The sequence below is a fragment of the Urocitellus parryii genome, unplaced genomic scaffold (genome assembly GCF_045843805.1).
Source record: "Urocitellus parryii isolate mUroPar1 unplaced genomic scaffold, mUroPar1.hap1 Scaffold_406, whole genome shotgun sequence".
Classification (NCBI taxonomy): domain Eukaryota; kingdom Metazoa; phylum Chordata; class Mammalia; order Rodentia; family Sciuridae; genus Urocitellus; species Urocitellus parryii.
In genome coordinates, this window is record NW_027553638.1 from 115,167 (window position 1) to 138,191 (window position 23,025).

At 37.9% G+C, this 23,025-nt stretch overlaps 1 protein-coding gene across 1 annotated transcript in view; it reads left to right on the forward strand.

Moving 5' to 3' along the window:
* Window positions 1–2,191: 2,191 nt before the first annotated feature.
* LOC144252366 (lysosomal cholesterol signaling protein-like) overlaps window positions 2,192–23,025 on the forward strand; it is a 48,287-nt gene continuing 27,453 nt past the window's right edge. The window contains exons 1-3 of the mRNA XM_077794743.1: window positions 2,192–2,253; window positions 12,852–13,348; window positions 21,138–21,537. Of these exons, the coding sequence (XP_077650869.1) occupies window positions 12,883–13,348; window positions 21,138–21,537 (866 nt within the window). The 5' untranslated portion in view covers window positions 2,192–2,253; window positions 12,852–12,882. The remainder of the gene's footprint in view (window positions 2,254–12,851; window positions 13,349–21,137; window positions 21,538–23,025) is intronic.

Below are 23,025 nucleotides of genomic sequence, written 5' to 3' on the forward strand. Positions count from 1 at the left end.
CAAATTCACCCTCCTTGTAACTGTTTTAGGAATATTTCTTCCTTTCATCTTCAGATAAAAGAATTACAGAAAACAATGGATTTTAAAACTGGAAGAGATATTAAAAGCTCACTACACCAATATCTTCTCTTCATTGCAATACATGAGGAAATACATAGTTTAATTAACGCCTTCTTCTTTGTTAGCCCTATTAGTCACATCAGTTCTCATTTTAGAATATTTCTTAAGCCAATTCCATTCTTTTCACTGCCATCATCCTAGAGTAGGCCTTCATTTCCTTATGTCTTGGGTTTTCCCCAAATCACCCTACTGCTTTTCTTGCCTTCAGTCTTTCAACTAATCCTGGGAAAGCTTCCAGATCACACATCCAAAAGTAGTGTGATCATGTTTCTGTGGGGGAAAAATTTGATGGTTTCACTGTGGTCAAAGAATGAAATTCAAATTCTAAGGCTAATCTAAGGAACCTCCTACAGGTTGATGCTAACTTTCTAGGCCTATCTTCTTAGTAGTCCCCTAATATTCAAAGCTTAGTAAGTATTTATTTAATTGAATTAATCTCCAAACTTTCTAAATAGAGATAACTGTGGTATTAAGAAGATTTTTTTATTTTAAGTAGCCAGGTTCAAGGGAAACATAAAAGGATGTTAAAATGAAAAACACAACGAACAAAGAAGTGTAAGAAAGTAGGAGCAGGATGCATGCCTTTTCTATAGTTTCAATAATGTTCATTTTCTCGAAGTTTCATACACTTTAACCTATGATCAACTTACTGAGTCATTTCTCGGAAGCCACAGAGTTTTATATCTTTACACTGAAACTGCAGAGATGACAGGATGACAAGAATGTCCTTAAGTTGCCAGACAGAACAGTTTTTAAAAATGCAAAGATTTAAAAAAAAATGCTGTGGAGATATTAAGTGGGATCAGGTTATAAATCTTTTAAAAAATGAAATAATTTTGATTCTCATGGCATTAGCCAAGTACTGGGCTTCTTCAGTTTTCAAAATGGCACACTGTATCTGAGGACCTTGACTTCAGGCTCAGAGGTTAGCCTCCGATACAGGCAGATTCTTCTCAGTATATTGAGGGAATACTGCCTTTATGTTTCCCCCAAATTAGAAATACAAGCAGTTACTAATAAGGCCCTTATTCTAAAATCAAACACAATGCTAAAGCTTTACACTTTAATCTGATTTCGAAGGTCAAGGTCACACTTCCTTAGGAAAGATGGGAGGCAGGATTCGACACTGATCGGAGTCTCAGTCCTTGCTTTTATGTTCTGTGCTATGCAAAGACTACACTAACCAAGAGGGGAACTAGCAGATCTCAATACACGAGACTGACGTTAGCCAGAAAGACGAGACAGCTCCGCAGTCGACCAGAGGAGAGACCAGCAACCCCTGGAAATCCCCCGCGGCGACCGCCATCTTCTAGGGGCCGGGCCGGAAGTCGCGCGGCTGCAGACTGTGGTGGCCGGGCGGGGCCTAGCGCGGGGGCGGTGTGGCCCTGAATGAAGCTGGAGACTGGGGCGGGGCCTGAAGCGGGGGCGGGCTGTGCGGTTAGTCTAGGGACCCGGGGCGGGCCTGAGGAAGGGGCGGGGGCTGTGCGACTGGAGGCTGGGGCGGGCCTGCAGGCGAGGCGCGCGCCAGGTTGCTCGAAGCTGGAGGCCGGGGCGGGGGCTGAAGGCGGGACGGGGGCGGGGCCAAAAGCCGGCACCGGGAGGGGCCGACCCGGCCACAGTGGCTTACCCCACCTCACTTTCTCGAAACGTGCGGCCGCACTCTGCCGAGGAGGGCTTGGGGCGGGAGATGACGGTGATTTCCTCGCTGCTTGGCCCTCGGCAAGCACCGACTCCCTTCTCGCGGCCGCAGGGCTGCAGACGCAGCAGGTGAGCTAGGGCCCCTGGGCGCGGACCCGCCTAGCCCTGACTCTGCCTAGCGGGCACCCGATGCTCCCGCCCCCGCCCTTCGGGGCTGGGCTGGTGGACGGCGCCCGGCCCTCCCTCTGCAATCGGGCCCCGCGGCCAGCTGCCTGCGTCTGCTCGCCTCTGCCTCTCAGCGCCTGCCTTTGGCCCGAGTGGGACCACCTGGGAAGGCTTGCGCAGGAAGGGCGGCTTGTTCCCTCCCGTGGCAGAACAACCATTCCCAGTGTGGACAGCTCCTCACTGCACGTGTATCCACCCTGTCATTCTCCGACTCTTCCTTTTATCCCGCGGGTGGCCACAGTATCTGCCCTCCTGAAAGCATCTGCTCAGGTACCTAGAGCATTTTAGTTAACCATGACCTTGTGACTTCCATGCCCTGCAAAGTTGAGCGACCACCTTTTTCTTACCCGTTTGCCTTTTCCATTTCCACTGCTTTCCCAGGCGTTGGGTGGCAACTGCCCTCTGGACAGTATTTAGTTAGGGACTCTCCGCACTCCTTATCTGGAAGGGCTAAAGTCTGTCCCTGAAGATAAAGGAAGATGGAAATGCTCAGCGCTCCACACCATGGGTTCCCTAGGGAGGATATTTGGTCCCCAGCAAGTAGGTGGGAGTGGATGAATGGTATGACTGTTCGTATTGTAGAATTCTTTAGTAGTTTCTCACTGTATTGGGCTTTTCCCATGGGATAAAGGATGTCCATGTTTGAGAAATAGCCTAAGAGTTTACAGCTTTATCTTTGATGTTAACACACACCGTTTTCACTTAATAATTATTTGCAATTTATGTGGTTTGCAGAAGTTTTCTAAGTCAAATATGAAGGAGCCAGACGCAGTTTGTATACATAATTTCTCCAGTACCTGGTCCGGTGAACCGTCTTGTACTGTGACAGGTCAACTTGTTTGTTCTGTAACAAGCCTTATTTTTATAGATGAAAAGACTGGGTGTAATTTTTAAAAACTTCCCTTGCTATGGTTTCTGTTCATTTTTAAAATATGCTTTTGGAAACATATTTTCTTCACGTTTAAAATAGATTTAAGATGAGCCAGGAGTGGTGGCACAAGCCTGTAATCTCCCTGCTACACGACAGGCTGAGGCAGGAAGATTACAAGTTTAAGGCCAGCGATTTAGAGAAACCCTGTCTCAAAATAAGAAATAAAAAGGACTGGGATGTAACTCAGTGGTGGAGCAATCCTAGGTTCAATCCCTAGCACCTCTAAAAGAAAAAAAAAAGATTAGGATGGATAAAACTTTTAAATCCTTTTGATTGTTTTGACTTTTCCCTCAGCAGGTGTTGCTTTTATAATACTGGAAAACATTAAAAGAAACCTCATAGGAAGGAAGAAGTTACTTTTCAAAGTTTTTTCTTTTAATTTTCAATTAATTGAAAGTTAACTCTGGACATTGCTACAATTTTTTGACCATCAGAGAGAAAAATGAAGAGCTCCCTTTACTGTTAGCAGCTATTTAAGATCAAACTAAATTAAATTCAACCTCCCTTAATTTGATTATAAAACAGAAGCTGATAACTTCATGACATATGCTATCCTCTAGTTTAGTTGTAGGATCTTTAATACCTAGTATGTTTGGAGAACCAGGAATACATTTTATTAACTTTGTTACCATTCTTATTAGGACTATAGCTTCTAATAGCAATTGCTACCATTTCTTAAAGGCCTACTTTGTGATAAGCTGTGCATAAAATAGCCCATCTACCCAATATCCCTCTGAGAGGGTTTTTACTGTCATTTTACAGTTGAGGAAACTGAAATTCTGGGAGGTAGAGTCACTGACCCAAGGTGTTGGTAACTGTTATGGTCCAGAATCTGTTAGATTCTTTTCACTGAACTACTGTTAGTTACAATTGTTTTCAAAAAATATTGGACTACATTGATGTTTTTGTGGTCCAAATAAGAGGTTGTGGAGCAGTATGACTTATTAATGCTCCAAACAAAGAGAACTTTTGAAAAACATCAGAAGACTGGAATAGTTTATCACCTTCTTTACAACTGCCTTTCCAAGTCCACGTTTCTTAATGGCTCCAAATGTTTAACATCTTTGTTTACCAGCTGCTTCAAGTATGGGTATTTGTACCAATGAATAACTTTCCCAGGATATAATTTGATGCTCATTTGGTAAACTTCAAGTACGTGAGTGTTGTCAGGTTTGTTTATATTGAACCACTCCTGTCTAATCCTGGTAGAAAAATACTTGTCCTAATCCAGATTGAATGTAAGATTTTAAAGTGGTTTGGTTTATACAAGGATAGGATAGAGAAAACTCTCTTAACACATCCCCATATATCACCTGGTGATCTCTGGCCTGCCATGTGAGTCTTTTAATGTGCTAAGGATATTTGATAACTTAACCATGCAGGGTATTATAAATTTCAGGAAGCATGAGCCGTTTTACTTTCTGCCTTATATAAGGCCACTTTAGATGGTAAACCCAGAATAATTACTTAGAAATTGGCAATAATTATCAATTAACTTCAAATTACTAATAAAATTACTAATAAAAGCTGTTTAACTTGAGTCATCCAAACCTCTTCTTCATTGTGTCCCTGGCAGCAAGAGGAGAGTCTGATAATTTTTTGTCATATTAACATACAGAATTTGTTCTTTGTTGAGCATTTTTGGAACATCTTCATAAAGTTTTACAACATATTTGTGTTCTTTAACATTTTATGAACATCTTTAGAACATTTTAGAGCACATTTTGTGTTCTAGGGCATGTTGCTATAGTGAAAAAAAATTAGAATATTTTATTATTCAGAAAAAAATTCCAGGGGGGGACTCAAGATGGCGGCGAAGGGAAGGCATCACCGCAGTGAGCTGCGTAACTAATCGGGAGAAAGTCGATGTGAAACGGCTAAAGGATATCTTGCTGGGAATTTCAAGTGAAATTGAGGTGCTCCAGAATCTAGTTGACAGATTTCCACCGGGTGAAGTTCGGCTGTGAGAGCTCTATTTCTCCGCACGGAGGGCCGCATAGCCTGACAGGCGTTCGCCCCGCGGCTGAAGTCCGTGGCGGCAGGGGGCCGGAGCGGCGGAGCAGCGATACGGATTCCGGGGGCCACCGCCAGTGGTACATTGGCAGCCCCTAGTGCTGAGTTCCGGCTTTTAGACAGAGGAGAGAAGCGGTCCAGCTTGGTTCCAGATACCGGTGGTCAGACCACAAAGGAGGACAGCAGCCGCCATTTCGGAGAGATGATGTAATCAACTCCATGTTCTACTGATCGCAGCCCATTCAACCACGGAACAGGTGACATAAGGCTGGTATTTGCCTGCGTCTAGCAGACAGAGTTCTTGCTCAGGCTCGGGACTGGGGATCTTGTGGAGAATACTACTAGGGGCTCGTGCCAGGCAAGGCGTGCGCCAGGCACTGAGCAGCTAGAGGCTGGTTTCCGGGACTAACCGAGCCCAGGTCTGAGGAAACTGCGGGGTCGGCCTGCGGAGGCCAGCTCCAAGTGGAGTGTGCGCTGAGCTTGGGCCGACTGAGTTCTGACTCCCGGAACAGTTTTGGCCTGGGGCTGGGGAACCCGCGCGGCTAGCTGGAGCCAGCTCCCAGCGGAGAGTGTATCGGGATCGGAGAGGCGGGGTTCCGGCTACCTAAGCTGCGTTGGCCCAAGGCTAGGGAACCGGCGGTGACTGCTTCTCAATCAGGGTCCTGCTGGGAGCGGTGGGGGCAGAGTGGAACTTCCACCTGTGCCCAGAGTAGAACAAGTGACCCGCCGGCGTGGTATCATGGCACCCCAAACGCAGCTGGGGCTGAAGAGAGTTGCTGCCCACGCCTAGAATAGGACCAGCGACTTCGCGGCGCGGTAGTCAAGTAACCTCATTTGGAGTAGGGGCTGTGCAGACCTGCCATCTGAGCAAGTAGTGCAGGCAGGCAGACCTGCCGCCCAATGGCAAGTCAGGCCAGGTAGCTTGCCAGCGTGGTGGACACGTAACACCCAGGCAGTCGCGTCACACTGGTCGGAGTGGGGGCGCAGCAGGGTTGCCGCCCGAGTCCGGAGGGGGCTCAGCGAATCGCTGGAGAGGTAGTCAGATACCCCCCATTGGGAGTGGGGGCTGTGCAGAACTACGACCCACCGGCCTAGAGGTCTGCCAGCGTGGTAGATGTGTCACACCAATTGGAGTAGGGACCCACCAGAGTCGCCACCCACATCCAGATCTGGACAAACGACCCCAGGGTGTGGTAGTTACGTTACCACAATTGGAGTGGGGGTAAAGTAAAGCCGCCTCCCGGGCCCGAGGGGGGGGGGCAGACCTGCGACCGATCAGCGAGGTAGACAGACCACCATAATTAGAGGAGGAGCACAGCTACTACCAGCCCAGCAAGGGAGGCTTCCCAACTATACAAGAGCAACGTAAATAAATAGGGGGTAAATTTCAAAAACACATCAGTTGCACCAAGCAGAAAGAAACGCCAGCAGTATGAAAAGACAAGGAAAGAAGGGACCACAAGCAATGCAGGTCAACTCAACTTTAGAAGAGGTAATAGCTGCAACAGATGGAATGTCAGATAAAGAGTTCAGGATATATATGCTTCAGATGATCTGGAGTCTCAAGGAAGACATGAGACAGCAAAATCAGTCAATGAAAGATCATATTGACAAACAAATCCAGGAAGTAAAAGATCAACTTCACAGGGAGATAGAGGAAATAAAAAATAAACAAATAGAAATACTAGAAATGCAGGAAAAAATAAACCAACTTAAAAACTCAATTGAGAATACTACCAGCAGAGTAGATCACTTAGAAGAGAGAACATCAGACAATGAAGACAAAGTATTTCAACTGGAAAAGAACATAGACAGCTCAGCAAGTCTGCTAAGAAACCATGAACAGAACATCCAAGAAATATGGGACAATATCAAAAGACCAAATTTAAGAGTCATTGGGATACAGGAAGGCACAGAGCTCCATACCAGAGGAATACACAGCCTATTCAATGAAATAATACGAGAAAACTTCCCAGACTTGAAGAATGAGACAGAATCCCAAATCCTAGAAGCCTACAGGATGCCGAATGTACAAAACCATAAGAGATCCACACCTAGACACATTATAGTGAAGATGTCCAACATACAGAATAAGGAAAGAATTTTAAAAGCTACAAGGGAAAGGAAGCAGATTACATTTAGGGGTAAACTAATTAGGATAACAGCTGATCTCTCAACACAGACTCTGAAAGCTAGAAGATCCTGGAATAACATATTTCAAACACTGAAAGAAAATGGGTTCCAACCAAGAATCGTGTATCCGGCAAAATTAAGCTTCAGGTTAGAAGATGAAATTAAAACCTTCCACGATAAACAAAAGTTAAAAGAATTCGCAGCTAGAAAACCATCTCTTCAAAAAATCCTTGGCAAAACATTGCAGGAAGAGGAAATGGAAAATAACATTGAAAACCAACAATGGGAGGTAGGACAGTAAAGGGGGAAAAGTAGTCAAAGAGGATAACAAATCAGGTTTAGTAACATCAACAAACAAATATGGATAGAAGTACAAACCATATCTCAATAATAACCCTAAATGTCAATGGCTTAAACTCACCAATTAAGAGACACAGGCTAGTAGAATGGATCACAAAACAAGACCCAACAATATGCTGTCTATAGGAGACGCATCTGATAGGAAAAGATATCCATAGACTGAAGGTGAAAGGTTGGGAAAAATCATACCACTCATATGGACAGCGGAAACAAGCAGGCATGTCCATACTCATATCTAATAAAATAGATTTCAAGCCAAAGCTAATCAAAAGGGATAAAGAAGGACACTTCATACTGTTCAAGGGAACCATAAACCAACAAGACATAACAATCATAAATATATACGCCCCAAATAATGGTGCAGCGGTGTTCATCAAGCAAACTCTTCTCAAGTTCAAGAGTCTAATAGACCACCATACAATCATCATGGGAGACTTCAACACACCTCTCTCACCACTGGACAGATCTTCCAAACAAAAGTTAAACAAGGAAACTATAGAACTCAACAACACAATTAACAACCTAGACTTAATTGACATATATAGACTATACCACCCAACATCAAGTAGTTACACTTTTTTTTCAGCAGCACATGGAACCTTCTCAAAAATAGACCATATATTATGTCACAGGGCAACTCTTAGACAATATAAAGGGGTAGAGATAATACCATGCATCTTATCTGATCATAATGGAATGAAACTGAAAATCAATGATAAAAGAAGAAAGGAAAAATCAAGCATCACTTGGAGAATGAACAACAGGTTGCTGAGTGACCTATGGGTTATTGAAGACATCAAGGAGGAAATTAAAAAATTCCTAGAGTTAAATGAAAACACGGACACAACATATCGGAATCTATGGGACACATTGAAAGCAGTCCTAAGAGGAAAATTCATTGGTTGGAGTTCATTCCTCAAAAAAGAAAAAACCAACAAATAAATGATCTCATACTTCATCTCAAAATCCTAGAAAAAGAGGAGCAAAACAACAGCAAAAGAAGTAGAAGGCAAGAAATAATCAAAATCAGAGCTGAAATTAATGAAATTGAAACAAAAGAAACAATTGAAAAAATTGACAAAACTAAAAGCTGGTTCTTTGAAAAAATAAATAAAATTGACAGACCCTTAGCCATGCTAACGAAGAGAAGAAGAGAGAGAACCCAGATTACTAGCATACGGGATGAAAAAGGCAATATCACAACAGACACTTCAGAAATACAGAAGATAATCAGAGACTATTTTGAAGCCTTATACTCCAATAAAATAGAAGATAGTGAAGGCATAGATAAATTCCTTAAGTCTTACGATCTGCCCAGATTGAACCAGGAGGATATAGACAACCTAAACAGACCAATAACAATAGAAGAAATAGAAGAAACCATCAAAAGACTACCAACTAAGAAAAGCCCAGGACTGGATGGGTATACAGCAGAGTTTTACAAAACCTTTAAAGAGGAACTAACACCAATACTTTTCAAGCTATTTCAGGAAATAGAAAAAGAGGGAGAACTTCCAAATTCATTCTACGAGGCCAACATCACCCTGATTCCGAAACCAGACAAAGACACTTCAAAGAAAGAAAACTACAGACCAATATCTCTAATGAACCTTGACGCAAAAATCCTTAATAAAATTCTGGCGAATCGGATTCAAATACATATCAAAAAAATTATACACCATGATCAAGTAGGATTCATCCCTGGGATGCAAGGCTGGTTCAATATACGGAAATCAATAAATGTTATTCACCACATCAATAGACTTAAAAATAAGAACCATATGATAGTCTCGATAGATGCAGAAAAAGCATTCGACAAAGTACAGCATCCCTTTATGTTCAAAACTCTAGAAAAATTAGGGATAACAGGATCATACCTCAACATTGTAAAAGCAATATATGATAAGCCACAGGCCAGCATCATTCTGAATGGAGAAAAATTGAAGGCATTCCCTCTAAGATCTGGTACAAGACAGGGATGCCCTCTCTCGCCACTTCTGTTCAACATAGTCCTCGAAACACTGGCCAGAGCAATTAGACAGACGAAAGAAATTAAAGGGATAAAAATTGGAAAAGAAGAACTTAAATTATCACTATTTGCAGATGATATGATTCTATACCTAGCAGACCCAAAAGGGTCTACAGAGAAGCTATTAGAGCTAATAAATGAATTCAGCAAAGTGGCAGGATATAAGATCAACACGCATAAATCAAAGGCATTCCTGTATATCAGCGACAAATCCTCTGAAACGGAAATGAGGACAACTACTCCATTCACAATATCCCCCAAAAAAATAAAATACTTGGGAATCAACCTAACAAAAGAGGTGAAAGATTTATACAATGAAAATTACAGAACCCTAAAGAAAGATATAGAAGAAGACCTTAGAAGATGGAAAAATATACCCTGCTCATGGATAGGCAGATCCAACATCATCAAAATGGCGATATTACCAAAAGTTCTCTATAAGTTCAATGCAATGCCAATCAAAATCCCAGCTGCATTTCTTGTAGAAATAGATAAAAGAATCATGAAATTCATATGGAATAATAAAAGACCCAGAATAGCAAAAACAATACTAAGCAGGAAGTGTGAATCAGGCGGTATAGCGATACCAGACTTCAAACTATACTACAGAGCAATAGTAACGAAAACAGCATGGTACTGGTACCAAAACAGGCGGGTGGACCAATGGTACAGAATAGAGGACACAGTAACCAATCCACAAAACTACAACTATCTTATATTTGATAAAGGGGCTAAAAGCATGCAATGGAGGAAGGATAGCATCTTCAACAAATGTTGTTGGGAAAACTGGAAATCCATTTGCACCAAAATGAATCTGAATCCCTATCTCTCGCCATGCACAAAAGTTAACTCAAAATGGATCAAGGAGCTTGATATTAAATCAGAGACATGGCATCTGATAGAAAAAAATGTTGGTTATGATCTTCATTCTGTGGGATTGGGCTCCAAATTCCTCAATAGGACACCCATAGCGCAAGAGTTAACAACTAGAATCAACAAATGGGACTTACTCAAACTAAAAAGTTTTTTCTCAGCAAAAGAAACAATAAGAGAGATAAACAGGGAGCCTACATCCTGGGAACAAATCTTTACTCCACACACTTCAGATAGAGCCCTAATAACCAGAATATACAAAGAACTCAAAAAATTAGACAATAAGATAACAAATAACCCAGTCAATAAATGGGCCAAGGACCTGAACAGACACTTCTCAGAGGAGGACATACAATCAATCAATAAGTACATGAAAAAATGCTCACCATCGCTAGCAGTCAGAGAAATGCAAATCAAAACCACCCTAAGATACCATCTCACCCCAGTAAGATTGGCAGCCATTAGGAAGTCAAACAACAATAAGTGCTGGAGAGCATGCGGGGAAAAGGGTACTCTTGTTCATTGTAGGTGGGACTGCAAATTGGTGCAGCCAATTTGGAAAGCAGTATGGAGATTTCTTGGAAAGCTGGGAATGGAACCACCATTTGACCCAGCTATTCCCCTTCTCGGTCTGTTCCCTAAAGACCTAATAAGAGCATGTTACAGGGACACTGCTACATCGATGTTCATAGCAGCACAATTCACGATAGCAAGATTGTGGAATCAGCCTAGATGCCCTTCAATAGATGAATGGATAAAAAATGTGGCATTTATACACAATGGAGTATTACTCTGCATTAGAAAATGACAAAATCATAGAATTTGGAGGGAAATGGATGGCATTAGAGCAGATTATGATAAGTGAAGCTAGTCAATCTTTAAAAAACAAATACCAAATGACTCCTTTGATATAAGGGGAGGAAATAAGGACAGGGTAGGGACGAAGAGCTTGAGAAGAAGATGTACATTTACAGGGTTGAGAGGTGGGAGGGAAAGGAAGTGAGAAGGGAAATCGCATGGAAATGGAAGGTGATCCTCAGGGTTATACAAAATGACATATAAGAGGAAAGGAGGGGTAAGACAAGATAATACAAATGGAAGAAATGATTTACAGTAGAAGGGGTAGAGAGAGAAAAGGGGAGGGGAGGGGGGATAGGAGAGAATAGGACAGACAGCAGAATACATCAGACATTAGAAAGGCAATATGTCAATCAATGGAAGGGTAACTGATGTGATACAGCAATCTGTATACGGGGTAAAATTGGGAGTTCATAACCCACTTGAATCAAACTGTGAAATATGATGTATTAAGAACTATGTAATGTTTTGAACGACCAACAATAAAAAAAAAAAATTCCACAAACTAGAGAATACCTGAAAGAGAACATTGATCCATGAAAGGTTAGGGAGCTTATTTAAGTACAAGATACTGTTTTAGTGATTCATTAAACAAGAACTTTTTTTTCAGTGTTTCTTGTGTGCCAGATACTATGCTAGATGTTAGGGACACAGCAGTGAACAAAGACATGCTTAGTTCTTTCTTCTGTTACACTTAATGTCTGGTGAGGGAGACAGACATAAGTTCTATGTCACTCTAATATATAGTATAATTACAAAATGAGAAAAAAGTGGTTAAAGGTAAGGATAATCATTCCATTTGAAAGAGACTTGACTTGGCTAATTAATTATATGGTTTAGGAGGATCGGTAGGTGTTAATTATGTACAGAGTGGTAGACAGGTAGGTAGGGAATGTTTTAGAGTGGTTTTGCATGTGCAAAGTCGCTGTGGTACAAAGGAACTTTTGGGCCAGTCAGTATGTGTAGGTTGATGGAATGCCATCATTTTTTCATAATTTTGTCTTTCATGCTCTCATATTCAATCTAAAGTTATATTTAGCTTTGTTTAATTCACCAGATGTGATCATAAGGACTTTACTTGAATAGGCTCACGTTTTTGTGAGGTATAGACTGTTATTGCCATTTCACAGATTAAGTGAGGCATAGAAAAGTTAAAATTATTGGTTCAAAGTTGATAAGTGATGCTATACTGTATTCTTTTTCCTTATACTCAATTATGATCACACTCTGGAAGGGACTCAGAATGACTCCTTGGTCATCCCCTGATAATTTCTGAAATTTCCAGAGAATCTGGATGCAAGTGGACAACAACAGAGACTCTGTGGATCCCATCTCTTAAATACTAGATACCTCAGTTGTGGATCACTGGAGAGAAGAGCCTCAGGGTTTCACTGCAGCTGTAATATTTGTGCATCTTATTTAACATATGTTGGATAGGAATGTAGAGTAGCAATACAAATGTTTGAGCTGATCTACCTTAGAGACTAAAAATGTTAATGTTAGTATCCTCCCCACCTCCACTTTATTTCCATTGTATTTTTCCTTGGTGATCGTTGAAGGAAGTATGTATAATTATTTAACCGTTTAATAAGTAAATAATTCTAAATTTGCAGTATTTCCTTTCACCTAGAATTCTTCATATTGTTACACTGAATTTTCTTTTCTTTTCAGAGATCTGACCAGAGTTGGAGAGTGAGAGAAAATGGATTCCTTTTCTAATTTGCCTACAGAGAACTCAACCATTGCCATCAATGTATCTGAGACTTCATCTACCACAGTAACACATGGATTCAATTCCACTAATGATTCACCTTCAATGTCAATAACAAGGCTTTTTCCAGCCTTACTAGAATGCTTTGGCATAGTCCTTTGTGGCTACATAGCAGGAAGGGCCAATGTCATAACATCAACACAGGCTAAAGGACTGGGAAATTTTGTCTCCAGATTTGCACTTCCGGCTTTATTATTCAAAAACATGGTTGTACTTAACTTTTCCAATGTAGATTGGGCATTCTTATACAGTATCTTAATTGGCAAAGCTTCTGTGTTTTTCATTGTATGTGTATTAACCTTACTGGTTGCCAGTCCTGATAGTCGATTTAGCAAAGCTGGACTCTTCCCTATTTTTGCTACACAAAGTAATGACTTTGCATTGGGATACCCTATAGGTAAGTTCTTTGTTGTTTTTTTTTCAATTTTTAAAAAATTCAGGTGTTTAAGGAGGTAACAAATATAAGGTTTAAATCTAAACATTTGTTAGTAATAGATTCTTATTCTTGAATTTAAGAAATCTTTCATATTTTTATCTTAAGTATATCATAAATTAGGATGGATTGTAATTTTCCCTCAACATAGGAGTTTAAGGATCCTTTAAACACCTACCTAAAATAAATGGTCATATCCTCATAACCTTTGTAAATATTCTTTCTAGTAGTATTCTATTTCTTCTTAAAAATCACATATGAAAGAAATATAATTTCCCAGAAGGGCTCAAATTCTGATTTAAATCATGTAAAGAAAACTTACATTTATATAAAAATAGTCGTTACTAAGTATTAGCATTAGAAATTTATGCTCATTAAGAGTGATATTTTTCCCTTCTTTATTTTTCTTACTATATATATATGTTTGGTTTTACTTTAAAAATTGTTTTGAAGCTTTTATTTTTTTCAAAATTTCAGAGTATTTTCATTGAAGTTAAATTATTATTTAAGAACAGAAATGGTAAGGGTATTTTTATCTTTCCATCTCTTTAAGCAGCCTAATTTTATGTTTCTATATGTGTATGTTTTCCTGAAAAACAATAAATAAACCAAATTGAGATGTTGGGGTATCTTGGAAGGAAACGTACTCTATTTTTCAGAACACTCGGTCACCAAGAAAAAGTACACCTACTAGCTTCTTTTTTATATTTTAAAATTAAAGTTATGTGTATTTTGATCATGAATCGCAATGTGCAGACATGACTTGTATGGATATAGTCATTCATTCACTCGTAAAGCACTGTTATATACCAGTGACTGTGCCTGCTGCTAAGAATACCCCTGTAAACAAATAAGTAGTGTAGAGGCACAGGAATGAGAAGATGCCATTTGAGACAAGGTGGTCAGTTAAGGTTTATTTGATGACATCTTCTGAGAAGAAATGTGATTGGAATTTTAAAGTATACAACTGAAATCTACCATTAGCTTTTTTAAAAAAATTTATTTTTATGGGTGTAGATGGACACAATACCTTTATTTTTATGTAGTGCTGAGGATCGAACCTGGGTCCCACCCATGTTAGGCAAGCGCTCTACCGCTGAGCCATGATCCCAGCCCCTCTACCATTAACTTTTAAGTTTCTTATCTATTCATTTCATCCTCTCTTCCCACCCCCAATTTATTTCACCACTGGTACCAAAGAGACTCTAGTGAACTATACTTCATACCTTTTTCCACCTTTGACCTTTCTCCATCTCACTTACCCAAAATTTAAAAATACCAAAGAAATCAAATCATGAGTAAAGCAGGAGCCTTAGTAGATGGAAAACTAGAATCTTAGGTAACTGAGCTATAAATAGTAACAAACTAAATAGGTGTTCCTTTAAGGTTATTGAATTTTAAAGGAAAAGATTTTTGGAAATAGAAGATCGAGGAGTTAATGTGTTTGACCATTTCCTTAGAACTAATAACAGATTAGTCAATATATTTATGATATAAGAAATTCAGAAGTGGCTCAGTACCATGGTTTATATATTTAATGAATATTGCTTATCTTACTTTGACATCAATTAGAAGTATATTAGTTTCATATAATCTCATAGATTAGTAAACCCATAACTAAACAAAACTAACATTTGTAACTTTGTAGTTTACAGAGTACTTTCTTACACTTATCTCATTTGAATAGGGCAGATACTATTATCCTCATTTTCAAATAAGGAGATAAGCTTACAGAGATTGTTTTATTCCAGGTCACACAGCTAACAGGTGACTGAGATCCAAACCTAAGTTTTCTGATTCTAAGTCCTGGGCATTCTCTTATGCCACATAGTTATATAACATGCCAAGTTTATCTCAGAACACCCAACCAGCCCTTGTTATACATTATTTTCAGAAAGAATCAAAATTCTTTGTCCCTATAGTATTCCTAAATTTTCCATGAAATGAGCAGTAATGAAAAAAAGATCTATTAGATGAATTAATCAAATTTTTTATCAAGGCAGAATATCTAAATAAAGAATATAACCAGCCATTCTCATCCTGCTCTTCTTGTGTCCCATGTTGTTTTAGTGAATCTTGTAAAATCATGTTGGGCATGTGCTTGCCCAAATTTCTTTGATGTGTATGCCAATTTTGGGTTGCAATTTTTGTATTTTATTTTATTTTTTTTACTCCCAAATAATAAGAACTCTTGTAACATTAGGTTGTAGTCTATAATTTTACTAAAACCCAATAACATAGACAACTTTCTCATATGCCTTCAGATTGGAAAATGTGATACTGAACTATATAGACATATATCTGCTCCTGGGTGAGGTTGTTTATTATTTCTGCCTGTGTCCATCTGCCTTTTGGCCTTGTACAGGGTGAACAGAGAAGCCTCTCCAGAGAGAAGACCTTTCTGTTTGTTCTGTAGCCTCTCCCAAGAATTCCCACTCTCTTGTTCACAGAGGAGCATCAATTGGGAGTTCTAAAAAGATGTCCTTTTTAAGACATTTATTCCATATCTGTCCAATTTATAGGTGACTTGAAAAATGCTAGCAAGGAAAAGGCAGATAAGTTAATGAATAAAGAAAAAGGGTAGTCACATTTGCTTTTTTGAATACCATGACATTTATAATGGTCTATAAAATTACATTAAAGTGATTTTTCTTTTTTACTCAAGTGACAGAATAGTGCATTATGACAGACTTTTTAAAAAGCCCACTGTTGTTTATAACAATTATTTTCAAAAGTACTTTAAAAATCCAAGTGTAGAAGAAACCAAGAATCTACCAAGGTGAAATGTTGATTTCAGCAAATCAGAATGGTTCCCTGCCTCTGTCATTAAAAGATACTAATAGGGCATAGTTAAGTCCTATAATTTATTCTTCAAACAATGCTGATAGCATAAGTACCCTGACTAATCATAATTATGCCCTAGTGCTTGAGCTGTAAACAGAAAGGAAATGAAGCATTTAACTATATGCCATTATATAATAGAATGATCTTGTCAGAGTCTTTGTGTTATTTGCTAGAGATTGAAACCCTGCAGGAATCAAAATAGGAGCCACAGTAGGTGGCTAATTTTATCTCTTAGTTCTTCAAAGCTATATAATAAGTCCTCATAATGGGATTCCTCCCTCCCTCCACGAGCCTTATTTATAAGCATTAATTAATTAGAACTTAATAGTTGATATAATGATTATAAATCTAATTTTAGTTACTGTAGGTTTCCATGTTCATATGTAATTTCTTTTCAGATTTAGAAACCATCTTCAGATTGATAACAGAAAAGCAATGCCAATTTATAGATAAAGATATAATGTTAAATAATTATGCAAGTGAATGGCTGACATAGACTAAAATTCCCATGTTGAACCCTATTCTTCTAGTAATTTAATAAGCATCTAATTACAATTTTTGCTCCCCCACTAGACTATACTTCTTTTGCCTTTGAACACTTGTTCAGCTGAGCTTAAAAACCCCAATTGTAACTAGCTTGTAAATATTCATAGTGTTAAAAAATACTTATAGGATTTCAGTTTGGAGGAATAAGTTCAAGAGATGCATTGTAAAACATGGTGACTACAGTTAATGTCTTATATTTTTTAAAATTGCTAAGAGTAGATTATAAGTGTTTTTATAACAAAAATGATAAGTATGTGATTAGCTCCATTTAGCCATTCCCCAATGTATACAAACAACATGTACAAATAATTATGTTTAATTTTTATTTGTCAATTAAAAAATAGATTTTCTAAAAGCAAAAACAGCTGGGCACATTGGCACATGTTCATAACACCAGTTACGTGTGAGTCTAAGGAGGTTTGCAAGTTGAGGCTAGCCTCAATAACTTAATGAGACCCTCTCTCAAAAACAGGCTGGGGAATGTAGGTCAGTGGTAGAATGCCCCTGGGTTCAATCTGCAGAACTCCTCCCAACACACACAAAAGCAAAAAACATGAAAAACTGATCTAAAAAGAAATGGATTAATTGATGTTGATTAGATAAAAAATTATTGTGTGTTACAAAATACATTTTTGCTAGTCTGAAAACTTTAGCATTCATTGATGGGAAGTTAATCCCATTCAGCAAGTATTTTCAGATTTGTTCAGCACTGTGCTGGGGACTGTGGGTCATAAAATGATGCCTTTAAGGAACTTAGAATTTGCCAAGGTGGTACTAATATGGAACAAAATACCATAGCATTCCAGTGGAGAGATTATTGATGTAAACTGAAGACTTGGTGGAAGAAGTAGCATGAGAGACTGGCTTTAAATAGCAGCCAAGACTCAGGACTAAGAAAGGAAAAAGAGGGTGCTGGGTGCAGTTGTATGTAACCCCAGTGACTAAGGAGGCTGAGGTAGGTGAATTCCAAATTCAGTTGTGGCAACTGGGCTGTTTATGTCAAAAGAGGTTTTTTTGTTTTGTTTTGTTTTGTTCTTTAATTATTTATTCTAATTTGTTATACATGGTGGCAGAATACAATTCATTTCATATTACACATATGGCTCAGTTGGTAGAGTGCTTGCCTCGCATGCACAAGGCCCTGGGTTCAATCCCCAGCACCACAAAAAAAAGGCTTTATAGTTGTTGTTTTTTTTAACATTTATTTTTTAGGTGTAGATGGACACAATGCCTTTATTTTTTATGTGGTGCTGAGGATCAAACCCGGGTCCCGTCTGTACTAGGCAAGTTCTCTACCGCTGAGCCACAATCCCAACCCTATAGTTCTTCTTGTGGACAGTGAGAACCGTGGGATAATGTTGACTTTTGACAGTTATGATTTGTTAACAGTAAATAAAATTGATGAAGGGAGTAATTGAAAAAATCCAAAATAATGTATTTTAGTAATACATTAGGTAGTCTAATTTTGAGACTTCTAACTAGTAACAGTAGTAAGAATCAAGCAGAGAAAATAAAGAAGATCCTGCCAAAGAAGAAAGTAAACACGGTGGTTCCTCTAATCTGCCAGGAATATGTTCCAGGACCCCTAGTGGATGCCTGAAACTGAGGGTACCAATGTTTTAATCCTATACACACATACCTACCTAAAAGAAAATTAAATTTATAAATTAGGCACAGTAAGAGATTAACTATAATAACTAACAATAAAGAACAATCATAATAATATTCTTCTGAAATAAAAGTCATGTGAATATAGTCTCTCTTTTCTTTCAGAATATCTCATCCTACCACATACTCACCCTTCTTGTTGTTGACCTCAGGTTACTGAACCTGAGGAAAGCAAAAACACTGTTTGATGATTGGGCAGCCTTAGGTAATAAAACTGGTTGCTCAAAGTTGCATTGAGCTCCTAAAACAATCAGAATCTATTATGTGATGAGGACTACTAATGTACCAGGAAAGTAAATTTCAGAAAAAGGTCATTAATATAAGTGGCTTTGAGTAGATCATACAACTGTAAGTTGTTAGAGGAAACACCTTTGCATTGTAGTGTGCCTGCTTAGGGAAAATTCTTATACTCAGATTTAAAACAAGACATTTCCAAAATATCCACTCAAGTTAAAAACTGAGTGGTGAGCAGGTATCTTTCTCTTAGCGATAGAATGTTTAATTAGAAGTAAAATGAACCTTATGAATCATGAAAGAAAACCACTAAGAGTTATAAAGCTAGCATAATTTAGAATTCAGTGAAAATTATGAAACTTTGTATAATCAAATATCTTTTAACTTCTTCATTTTGGAGATATAATAGAACTTCCTATGTTCTTTGCTGAAAAATGCGGGGTGGGGGTGAATTTTATACAAAGAAGATTTTGGCTAATGAGAGCAAGGTGAACTTCTAAAGGTTATATAATCTAGTTACATAACTTTAACGGGTCATGCACATGATATTAACTGAACTTATGTATCCCGAGTAAGTAAACAACTATGTTTTCCTGCCTGTGTCACTTTATCTTAATATAAACAGAGAAACCTAATCTTTACATTTTTCCACAAGATTGAGTCTCTCCTTGGCGACTGGCTGTCCACGTTTTATCTTTTTCAATTTCAATTCTGTATCAGTTTTTCTATTTGGGACCTACTGCCAAAAATGTGCCCACAGACCAAGTTATTTATTCCATGACTCTAAATTGCCCTAATAATCCCAGACCAGGCCACCAACCCTTAACTCCTCCAGGAAACTGTTAGAAGTCAGATCCAATCCACTTAACTCCCTCCAAGGAAACACATCTTATATAGTATCAGATTCTAAAGTCATCATGGATACTCAAACCCTTGGGAAAATTCCTTAAAATTACCTATAATACACAGCACACATACTTTGTCTTATTCTATTTCCTATAACTCTAACATAGCCAGACTTTTTCTTGAGCCTTATTGTTCTTTAATGAACAAAAGGTGAAATAATTAGTTTGTACTTGAGAACATGCTATATGAGAAAAAAAGATTTTGTTTTCCCAAGAAGGTATAGTTGAATGTGTATTTATCAAACGTACATTTATGTAACTCCACAAACGTTTGTTAGATCCAACTTTCTGTCCCTACTTGCTTAGTGTCTTCACAGGTTTTCAGTATTCATTGCCTTTCATTCCCTCTCAAATGGAGGATACTCATTACCCCATAGCCTACATACCACCTGAGCCAGAGGTAGGTGAGACTGGCATCCTCACCTGGCTAGCTGCTGTGAACCACTGCTAATCCATTGCTCCCTACTCTGTTGTTGACAACTATTTTGAAGTTCATGCTATCTGTCCAGTCTGTTCATCCTCATTGCTTTCATCTTCTGACTTCATTCTAGCCATCTCCCCTCATTCATTGAAGACTTTACTGTCCTGCTTGCTGTCATCTTCTTTGTCCTAAGTCCTGCTGTTCTCTTGTTTGACTTTAGCATCCTTGTGAACTTCCCATCAAATTCTCCGCCCTCTAGATCCCTTGGCCTCCTCATCTCTAATGATAACTTTACTCCTTGTCAGTGAACAACTCCCGTGGCCACTTTCTGGACCTAGTGATCTGGAAAATATTAAACTCAACTCACTATCTGACCTATTCTGAATCCTATACTTCCAACTGCACTTAATTCTCGAGCTTCATAAGGGCCTCCAGTCCCTGACCTCTCTACTTTCAGTCAGTCACCTCCCATCTTTACTTCTTTTCCTATACAGTGTGGACTCCATTACTTCAGTGCTCATTTTTAGTTCCTTTTCTCTACACCTTCCTCAGTCCTCTGAAATCTGACTTATGCCTCATGACTCCAATGAAGCTGCTCTCTCCAGGGATACAGTCAATCACTTTGTTGCTATTACTACTTAAACATTTAGTTTGATACTAGATTTTTATTTTTATTGTTTCTTTTAAAACTTTTACAGTTCTGCCTTTTTTATGTTTGTTTTTGAAGACTAATCTTAGATCCTAGATAGTAAAAATTAATTATGTTTTACTAAAAATAATTTTAGGGGGCTGGGGTTGTAGCTCAGCGGTAGAGCACTTGCCTAGCATCTGCGAGGCCCTAGGTTTGATCCTCATAACCACATGAAAATAAATAAATAAAATAAAGGTATTGTGTCCAACTACAACTAAAAAATAAATATTAAAAAAAATTTAGGTTATCATTTTGTAAACTAGATTGCATTTAGTATAATAATTTTTTTATTACTAAAATTGACTTTTCAAAAAATAGGATAATGAGGTCATTTGGAACTCTTTAGATAACTTTGCAATATGCTAAAATTAAACAGAAAATGTTATTTGCATGTTTATATATTTCTATGGTAATCATTTTAAGATCAATATTCTTGTTTTGCAGTTGAAGCTTTATATCAAACTACATACCCAGAATATCTTCAGTACATTTATTTGGTGGCACCAATATCTCTTATGATGTTAAACCCAATTGGGTTTATCTTCTGTGAAATCCAGAAGTGGAAAGATTCTCAAAATGCTTCTCAAAACAAAGTAAAAATTGTGGGACTTGGATTCCTGTGTGTATTACAGAACCCAATAGTATTTATGGTCTTCATTGGCATTGCCTTCAATTTTATTCTTGATAAAAAGGTGCCTGTATATATGAAAAATTTTCTTGATGGACTTGCAAATTCTTTTTCTGGAGCAGCCCTATTTTATCTTGGTCTTACAATGGTAGGAAAAATAAGGAGACTGAAGAAGTCAGCATTTGTTGTACTAATTCTTCTCATCACAGCTAAACTGTAAGTTTCACTTATTTAACTTGGGAATTATACTTTGTAAAAACCTTGTTTAACCAATTCATTAGGATGTGTCTGAAATTATTTTTTTCCTTTGACTATTAATCCTTCCTTATAGAATAGTTGTGATTTAAAGGAGAATGGAATATTGGTGCATTTTGAAAAATGGTCTTTCATTTCCTTATTCCATGTAGGCTATTCTTTGCATTTTACTGTCAGATATTAATAACTGTTTCCCTTTAGCTTTTTTATCCTGCTTTTATATAGTTTGTTAATTGTCTCTTAATGTCCTAGTTAGATCTTATTTTTCAAGAAATTTTGCAGGATTTCTGAATCTATTAAAATCCTAAAGGAAGAGGCATCCTAGTTATGTAAGAACAATAATTTTTAACAAATTTTTTTCATGAATTTGGGAAAATATTCTGTAATTCTGAGTTTGAATGAACTTTCTAAATAGAGATGTTGATGAATATTATTGGATATCTGATCCTAACCTGTCAAAAAGTTCTTCTTAGCTTCTTAGTTTTCAATTTATGTGTATCATTAGCCATGGAGTCACACTTCATGGTGCAGGTGACATAATTTGACTACAATATTAACTCAGAGTACTTGAGGCATACTTAACTATGGGACTCAGCTCTTGTATAGGCAGTTAAGTTCATGAAAGTGGTGCAATAAGATATGTATTTATATTTGCAAAGTAAAGTTCTGAAAATCATTTACACTGCTGTTATGCTCCTCAGAAACAAAGTATTAAATAAAATTGTCACAGTAATAAATATTGTTCTAATGATAACAGTATTATCAACTTCAACTTAAAAGTAGAATTTAACTAGTCCAATTAAATTTTTTCTAGTTAAATTCTTATTAAGTATATGTATTTTTTTCAATTAAAAAATTAAATGAGTAGTTCTTTATTTCATCCTGGAGCTTCTCTCTGGGTGCTGCTATAACAATGTTATCAACCTCGGTCTTGCTGTTTTCTTAAAGGAGAACCCAATTATTTTAGTCACTGGTTTTATGCTCTTCAATGAAATCTTAAAAGAATTTGTTTAATAATTTATTCTTCACCAGATCTGTGTTTCATTAATTTTTCTGCTCTACTTCAGTTGTTTGAGTTCCTTTTGCTGAATGTACATAATACACACATACACACACACACACACACACACACACACACAAAGAATTAATTGTAAGATACGTATTTTTTCTACTGGTTTTAGAATTTAATCAAGCAGTGTTATTACCATTTAAACTCCCAATCATTTAATAGAATTCAGGTTATTTTCCAAAAAGTAATTTAGTTATTTTCTTAATATTTTGTTTATTTAGTTATTTTCTTAAAAGAAGTTCTTCCCCAAAATGATCAGGTTTTTTTCTTCTAATATTTCAGTGAACCAATAGAGTAAGGAAGATAGCAGCTATAATTGCAAGTTTTACTAATATTTTTTTGGTATAGAAATAATGTTTTCCCCTCATCCCAATGTTTGA